This window comes from Oxyura jamaicensis (genome assembly GCF_011077185.1).
Source record: "Oxyura jamaicensis isolate SHBP4307 breed ruddy duck chromosome 6 unlocalized genomic scaffold, BPBGC_Ojam_1.0 oxy6_random_OJ106709, whole genome shotgun sequence".
In the NCBI taxonomy this organism is placed as follows: Eukaryota; Metazoa; Chordata; class Aves; order Anseriformes; family Anatidae; genus Oxyura; species Oxyura jamaicensis.
In genome coordinates this window covers 24,814-33,534 of record NW_023304046.1, presented here as the reverse complement: position 1 = coordinate 33,534, position 8,721 = coordinate 24,814, and the positions used below count along the sequence as shown (strand labels likewise).

General features: G+C 53.6%; 1 protein-coding gene across 1 annotated transcript; it reads left to right on the top strand.

The window, feature by feature from the left end:
- Positions 1 to 5,408: 5,408 nt before the first annotated feature.
- On the top strand, positions 5,409 to 6,404 carry LOC118157576 (nanos homolog 1-like). Its single transcript, XM_035311975.1, has one exon. It carries the CDS (start codon positions 5,511 to 5,513, stop codon positions 6,270 to 6,272), a length of 762 nt encoding a protein of 253 aa, XP_035167866.1. The 5' UTR covers positions 5,409 to 5,510; the 3' UTR covers positions 6,273 to 6,404.
- Positions 6,405 to 8,721: the final 2,317 nt, after the last annotated feature.

Sequence of the window (8,721 nt, the reverse complement as noted above, 5' to 3'; positions counted from 1 at the left end):
AAATCATACTTATCAGCCTGACAAAAATGCAATAACTTCTTTTCACTAGGACTTTTCTTACAAATTTAATCAAGTTGTCAGAAGAAATCCTATTATCCTCACCATGTGAAATTAATATATCAGGAATTTATTGACTGTATTATGTGTGTAGATGGCACTTATATGGAACTGCTAGTATATACATCTTCTGCTTGGTAACATTTCACACAATAAAAAAGGCTTCAGAACTGAATCTGCGGTGATCCTAAAGCCCTGGCTCTGGCTAGGAGCTTAGCAGGAGCCTTCGCTGGATTTAATCAGCCAGGCAGACCTCAGGAATTCTGCTGGAATCCTTGTCACTATTAGAAATATACACCAGCATTTGCTAATTCAGGTTCAGAATCAATTCAGAAACTCAGCGCAATAAATCCTTGTGCAAGTGTCAAGCCCTATCAAGTATATCTTGGAGCAGTAATTTTTGGAGAGCAGGAATACACAAAGGAATGTAGAGTGTCTAGCCAAAATTTTATTTGAAATACACTTCTCAATGAATTTAGAGACTTCTCCAAAACTGAAAGTCTCTGGTGTTTCCTATCCTCATTGGCCTGGCCTCGGATTTCCATGACCTTGCAGAGGACACTACAAAGCGCAGGCGCGCACGTGGTGGAAGCAGTGTGGAAACTCGTGGCCTCCTTCTTCAAGTAAGCAGGGGTTTCATCAGTGATACTGACTGAACAAGATCTCGCATTGCATTGCAAGTCATCGTAACGTTTCTGCTCTTCTGCTCAAAAACTCTCAGCCTTCTGAAACCTCACAGATTCCACCAGTCTTTGACGGTAAGCACGCATTGCATGGTTGCTCACATTTTTTGCTACCCAGCGTTGCAAGAACATGTGAAGCAGCGCTGCGTGCAGGCAAGGCCAAGCAACACCCCAGATTTATACGAGTGACACCTTCAAGACACCACCAAGGCTGTCTAAGAGGCTCGGGCAGCAGGCACTGCCAACACGCAGCTGCCAGGGCAGACTGGCAGAGGCGCTGATATCAACCCGCAGCCACGACCGGCTCCAGCGGGGCTCCCAAGCACCCAAGCAGACCTGCACCCTTCTAGCTGAGTTTGGCACCAGCTTTCTCTCCCAGCCATGTCACGCACAGCAGCATGTGGTTGAGGGCATCTCCTCTGAGCACAACAGATCTCGGTGCATGCAGCAGTCTGAGCATCTTCCCGCCAGAGACAAGAAATGGAGCCCTCACCCTGGAGACAGAGATGAACTGAGCCACAGTTACAGCACATAATGAAGTGATGCTGCTGTATCTTTCCATGATCTAATCCATCTAGCAGAAATACCCAATAGTAACATCCAATAATGCAGAGTTCAATTCAATTCACTATAAAACTGTAAAACGAGCAAGTTTGCTGCGCTATTTCAAGTTTGCAGGATCTTTACAGAAGTGAATCTGATTTGCTGTAAGAGGGAAACCTCGTTCTGCCTTCAGAAACCTGAATGCTTCCAGCATTTGTTACACTGCCCTGATGTATTTGTGAAATGCAGAAATTGCTCAAGAAAAAAAAAAAAAAAAAAAAAAAAAAAAAAGACCTTTCAGTTTTCATAAAACCATTTGATTTTCTAATAAACAGGATACATAATTTTTCATGCTACTTTGACATTCTTCTCCATGAAACATGAATGTGAGTTACTGTATCCTCAGGAAAAATATGCTTCTGCTGATAAACATTTGATTCTTGGCCTGTGTTTGTGTTCTGCAGCAGTTTGAATGGACAAGTCAAAACCCTGGCTAGTGGTCTGGGACTTTTACATTCTTTAAATTCATCGCATTTGAAAGAGAGAATAGAAGAGCTGATAGGTTCCACTGTTTATCAGCCACTATAATCCGAGTGGACACATTTTTGATTGTAAAAACAGTCTTGCAATGGACTGATGTTTTTGCAAAGTGAAAATGTTTCCAGCACTTTCAGCCGTGCTTTCAATTTGAAGATATAAAGCGGTCTATGTCCAGAAAACATTTTACCCCTTGAAAACAAATTCAGCTTCAGCTGGCAAACTCTGTGGGGAGAGGAAAAACAGTTTCTCCCCACTCTGCACTGGCAGCCCCCAAAACATGAGCAAGATTGTTCTCTTATTTGCTGTTGGGGCTAAAAGCTGGGAGCACGGGGAAAAGCCAGCTTCTGCAGAGCCTGAGGGACCCAAAATGGCAAAAACCTCAGCCCACTTCCTGCCTCTCAACTCCCCTGTAGCACATCCAAAAGCCCATTTCTATGTATTGAAGAATTACTGAAGGAAGGGTGAGAAGCGTGAGCCCTGCACGCCTGCTGCTGCGACCACAGCTGTCTGCTGATGGCTCAGGTTCAGCCGTGCAGGATGCAGAAGCTGCTGTAAAATGATCTACTTGAAGCAGGGAAAAGGATGCCATTTTGCTGGAAAGCCAAGTGCTCCAAAGTCAGTCAGTCAGAGCCATATTTCGGTTCTCTGTGTAATTTTCTGCTATGGTGTGCACATTGCTTGAGATCGCGTACCGCTTGGGTTCGCCATCCTGCTCATCTCCCAGCTGGTACGGTCCCCAGATGATGAGCCAGCTCTTCGGGGTTCCCCTCCAGGTCCTTCAGCTGGTGGCACTTGTCAGTCTGTGGTTGTTCAGGACTGTTCATTCTTGCGTGTTCATGAGGCTGGTCTGAGATGACGGATGCCGCTCTTGCAGCCCAGCTCCCCACGTGAGCCCAGAACAGACACAGCTACAGAGCTGGGGGAGGTTTGGTGAGCTCTGAGACCTGGGAGCCACCGCCTAGTTCTGCTGCACTGGGAGCCTACAGCTGCCTCCTCTGGCTTTACACCCATGAACACTTCTGCTTTGGTTGAATATCGAGGAAAATAAGAGCTCAAAACATACGGCAGCGATAGCATGAGAAAAGAGTACGTGATGGCACAACTAAAGGCAGTATCACACTGCACGTATCTACTGCACAGGAATCCTAAATTTGGGTTTTCCTTCACGTATTTGACATTCCTACAGAGATAATACAAATGAGAGCGTGAGTCTTTAATTTCTTTTCCAATTGCTGGTGTCCCTTCACCAGGCAATGATGTATTCTTGGAAGCACCTTATTATTTTCCCTTGGCTCTTTCCAGTTGCTTGCGAAGAGGTGGAGCAGCATTTCTTAGAGAGCTGGCTACCGCCACACTGTGCATTGCTCTGGGTATTCAATGGCTGAATCAAATTAAAAGTCAGCTAAAAATACACGGCACCCCCCAGCAGCTCCGTTTGCCTGTGTAAACATTTGCTGCAGTTGCCTGAGGACTGTCGTGTAACTCCAAAACGTCTGGAGATGACAGATGTCGTCATTCGTGCCGCCAAAGCAGAGCTGTGGTCTGCCCCACGAAGTTGGGCACCCTGCTCCAGAACCCGCCAGGTGCCCATTGGCATGGGGCTGGCACGCTGGGTGCAGCACGGGTCGGGACGAGGCTTTGCAACTATTTCCACACAGCAAAAGCACGAGCACGTCTTCAGAGCAAGAGTCCCAGAGCCCAAGCTGTGATTCAGGCTGGCTTTTACTTCCCTAACTCATCAGGCTTTGCCAGTAAAAAGGGCTGGAGCGGATTCATCGCATTTCTCCCTGAAAACCCACGAGGGCAAGCCCTGGTGCCCCCCGGAGCCCCCCAGCCCCTCTAGTGCCAGCCCTGCACCCCTCTCCCTGAATGCCCAGGGCGTTCAGCCTGAGGGGGCTCTCGCACCACAGCTGGAGCCTCTGAGGCCCGGGGCTGAAGCTTTGCTTCCATGCCTCGTGTTTGTGTCTCATTAAAACCTAGCTCGCTCGTGTTAGTCCCACCAGCTGCTTTCAATCTTCCGAACAGAAGGGTAGCTCTGTACTATAAACTTCGGCTTTCCAAACAAAAGCATCATCTGTTAAGCCGAAAGCTTTAGACGGGATTGCTGAGCACCAGCCTGGGAGCCCAAGAGCACAGGGCATCTCCTCCCGCTGCCAGCAGGCACCGGAGTGCTTGTGGCGGTCCGAAACCAGCCGCTCCTCGGTACTCCCGCGGGGAGGAGAAAGCCACGAAGAGCGGCGCCGAGGCCCGCATTTAAAAGGCACTTTTGGGAACTCCCCAGCCTACTGGGGCAGCCTGTGGACATCTCCCACGTCAAATAGCCGCCACTGAAGTGTCCACGGCGTGGAAAAGAAAAGCTTGGGCAAACCCAAGCCGCCTTCGAAGGACGCCAAGGAGCAGGCCGCGGCCCCCTCACACACGGCGGCTCCCCCGCTGCGATGGGCGAAGGCCCCATGCCCGAGTGGCACATTCACCTCACCACGGCTGGAAATTAACCGGGATTTTAATTGCAGCCATGCCTTTACCCCATCCCATGGGGAAGCACAAGGACGGGACACTTTGGGCTCTCTGGGCATGAGGCCTCAGCCCCGTGGTTTCAGGGCTGAGCCCGGCTTCACGCTCAGGAGCTGTGCTCAGGTTTATCCTCAAAATTTGTCAGGTTTTGGGGAACTAGCAGTAGGTTTTGGGGTACTAAAACTAATTCTGGGGGTAATAACTATTCCTTTTGGGGTACTAACTGTAGTTTTGGGGTACTAGCAGTAGTTTTCTGGGTACTAGCAGTTGGTTTGGGGTACTAATAGTAATTTTTGGGTACTAACAATAGTCTTTTTGGGTACTAGTAGTTGGTTTGGGGAATTAACGGTAATTGGGTACTAACAATTGCTTTTTGAGTGCTAACAGTAGCTTTCTGGGTTCTAATAGCATTTTTTGGATACTAACAATATCTTTTTGGGTACTAACGGTAATTGTTTAGGTACTAACAAGTACTAACAATTGTTTTTTGGGTACTAACAGTAGTTTTGGGGTACTAACAGTAGTTTCTGGACACTAGCACTAATTTTTTGGGTACTAACATTAATTGGGTACTGACAGTAGTTTTTGGGTTACCAACACTAGTTTTTGGGTACTAATTAATAGCTTTTTGGGTACCAAAAGTAGCTTTTGGGTACTAACAGTAGGTTTGGGGGTGCTAATAACAGCTTTTCGGGTACCAACAGTAGTTTTTGGGTACTAACCGTAGGATTTGGGGTACTAATAACTGCTTTTAGAGTACTAACAGTAGTTCTGGGGCACTAACAGCAGTTTTTGGGGTGCCAGCAGCAGCTTTGGCGCCATAATAACACCCACTACAGAAGGGGCCCGGCCCACCGGGGGGGGGGGGGGGGGGGGGGGTTCGACCCCCGCCACGCGCGGCCCCGCCGCCCCCGCCCCCGCCCCTCCGCGCGCACGTGCCGCGCCACCTGCGCACCCCCCCCGCCGCCCCCCCAGCCAATGAGCGGGAGGGGGCTCTGCCCGGCGACCAATGGGAGAGCGGCGCGCACCCCCCCTCCCGCCCCCGCCGCCCTTATTTAAGGGGCGTCGCGCGGCCGCGCGCTCCCACAGGAGGAGGAGGCGGCGGCGGTGGGCGCGGAGCTGCGGCGGGGCCGGGGCCGCGGGGGCTTGCGGCGGCGGCGCCCCCCGTGCCCCATGGAGGCGTTCCCCGGCGGCGCGTTGGAGCAGCACCGGCACCTCCCGGCCGTGGAGCGCCTGCCGGGTTCCCGCTACGGCGGCCGGAGCCACAGTGCCTGCGGGAACGTGTTCAACTCGTGGAACGACTACCTGGGGCTGGCCACGCTCATCACTAAAGCCGTGCGGCCCGGCAAGGGCTTCGCCGCCGAGCCCCCCGCCGTGGTGGTGGCGGCGCCGGCCGAGGAGGAGGAGGAAGAAGAGGAAGAGGAGGAGGAGGCGTCGGGGCCGTACTTCGAGGGCGCGCTGGACCTGCACGACCTGGAGCTGTGCGGCCACCACCACCACGGCGAGGGGCTACTGGAGGAGCGCTTCGCCGACCTCAGCCCCTTCCCGGGGCGCGGCGGCCCCGCCGCGGTGCTGCTGGAGTGCCCCGGGGCGGAGGGGGCCCGGGCCGGCTCGCCCCGCGCCTGGGGCGGCGTGGTGGTGGCGGCGGGGCGGCTGCCGGCACACCCGCGGGCCGCCGGGCGGCTGCTGAAGCCCGAGCTGCAGGTGTGCGTCTTCTGCAGGAACAACAAGGAGACGGTGGCCCTCTACACCACGCACATCCTCAAGGGACCCGACGGCCGCGTCCTGTGCCCGGTGCTGCGGCGCTACACCTGCCCCCTGTGCGGGGCCAGCGGGGACAATGCCCACACCATCAAGTACTGCCCGCTGTCCAAAATGCAGGCGGCCAAGCAGCTGCGGCACGCCCGGGCGGCGCTGGGCAGGAAGGGCCGCTAGGCTGCGGGGCGGCGGGCGGCTCCAGCGCGGTGTGGGCGCCCCGCTTTGGCTCCGTGGGAGCCGCTACGGAGGGCTGCGGGTGGTCGGGGAGAAAAGAGCATCCCCTGCCAAGTGTGAGGAGGGGGAGGCTGGGGAGAGGGCTGCCCGGCTCTGCTCCTCTGCCCGCTGTGGGGTCCCCCCCCGCTGCCCGCATCGCCCCGGGTGGGGGAGCGGCCGCCAGCCCCCTCCTTGCCCCCCTGTGACCAGTTATTGCTCCTGCAGGATGCTCATCAGCAGCGCTGGGCTTCGTCAGGGTCCACCCCCCAGCTTGTCGGGTCTTTAAGTAGCTGAGCTGTTTCCTTCACCCATCCTGAAGCCGGGAGGGAAGTTGCGATCGAACCCGTGCTCGGTTACTGGTGCGGCAGGCAGCACCTCCTCCCCTCCACCCCAGCGCCCTGCTGGGGGCAGTGCCCCACGGCCACCCGCGACCGTGGGCAGCTCCGGCCTCGGGTCCCCGTGCCCAGCGTGCAGCTTTAGGGAGGGTCTGAGAGGAGGAGGCGGCAGCAAAGTGCTTGCTTGGAAACGTGACGACTCTGGGCAGAGGCACAAAGTGAGCCCTCTGTAGCGAAGGGAGGCAGTAGGTATGGCAGGAAATGGGCTCTGCTGCAGCTGGTGTTTGTGACAGAATGGCAGCTCCCGAAGGGACCTGGACAAAGCTGTGGAAGGGAGGGTCTTCCGTTTTTTAAGATGAGAGGGAATGTGGCTTTAACTCATTGCAAAGTGGGAGAGATCTGCCCGTGTGGTTAACAAATACCCTTCAGCTAGAGTATACAAAAGGTGAGACCTGGGTTTTTGGTGCTGGGCACTGCTACAGGGCTGTGTGGCTTCCAGCCCTCAGGAGATCGGGACCCGCTTTAGTGCGAGTCAGAGGCAGGAGGAGGAGCAGCAGCAGGCTTGTAGTTCGCTGGAAATTGAGAAAGGCGATGGGTCCTGGCAGAAAGGGGAGCTTGCAGAGTGAGAGGCGACTGTCATTTGTGTGAGTTCCTCTTGAAAAGCTCAGCAGGGTGGGAGAATGTGTGCTGGGGAGAGGACGGTCAGGAGTGGAGTCAGAGCGTGCAGGAGGGGCTGGGAAGGGGCCTGGGAGGCATTACTTAAACAGCTCTAACCATGAGGAGGGAGGAGAGGGTTTGCTATGGAAGTGGTCTCTTAAATCTTCATCAGATGGCTCCAAAGATAGCAGTAGGTCTGATTATCAGATGCAAAGGGGCTTGCATTAAATAACACTTCACTGTGGCGACAGCTCGCTGTGTGGCAGCTACCTTCCTGTAGTGCGAGGTTTCAGCTGTACGCTGTCATTCGGGGGCTTGCACTACAGGCTCTTGTAAGCTGGTAGAATTTAGGTATGTTTGATTTTGTGATGTCTGTTCCACATATGTTTAACCTGTATCCACCACAGATTGGAACTGAGCTCAAGTGTAATGCTATGGGAAGAATTCTGTTTTGTATTTTTGTTAGCTGCTTGTGGAAATTTTGAAGATGAGTATATGCATTTTAATCCAGTTGACTGTTTACGGACATAAAAGCAAGAAAGACCTAAGAAAAGCGCTCTCAGGTGTTTTCTGAGGGGGCTGCGTGGGAGGTCTGCAACACACCCCTGCCTCCCCTGGTCTATAGGGTAAGCTACCCCATAGCGACTCTCCTATCGCAATGCCCGGGAGTTCTCCAAGACACCAGAACGTCACCCTGCCTCGGATGGTGGCGCTGGCCTCGTGCAGCGCCTGCTCCTTCCCTCGACCTGTCTCAGAAGAGAGCTGCTCTTGTGTCAGCGGCTCCTGCTGCCTACGACTCCGAGTCTCCTCGTGCTCCCCGGGCGGGCCCGCTGTGGAAGGGCCAGGAGCTGCCTGTGGCGCTGGGTGTGGGATCCAGGCCCCAGCAGGTAAGGCAACAGAGCAGCTTGGAAAGACCAGCTGGGGTGGGAGGGGAAAGGCAGCGTGCTCCAGGGAGGAGATAACAGCACTCAGACTGAGCAAAGATCTGACAGCAAGGTCCTGAAATCACATGGTTGTCCAGCAGGAGCCCGTTCTTTGGGTTGAGTTGCCCTTTAAAGCTTTACGAGCCTGTCTTAGATTGAACTTCTCAAGTGTTGTTAAGTAAATTTCTGCAGCTATTTCCTGTGCCCCAGCACACTTGGCAGCACTGAGTGAGCAGAAACATGCCTGTTTGTTGTCACTCTTAATTACAGAAGATACTGCTTACACACAGTTTTATTTTTATTCCTTAAAGTACTGGAAACAATTTAGGTTAGTAAATTAAATCCTAGGAACAGCATACAGCTTAATTTAAAAGCAGCCCGGGTTGGAAGCTACTTTATGCTCCACAGAAGAGGTCTAAGAAAATCCTGATGCTGCTGTCACCCTACAGGCGTCTGCACATCAGAGTTAGGGCTGTTGGCTTAACCCAAATTCTTATC

Coding starts and splice junctions, on each gene's coding strand:
- LOC118157576 (XM_035311975.1), top strand. CDS start 5,511: ATGGAGGCGTTCCCCGGCGGCGCGTTGGAGCAGCACCGGCACCTCCCG.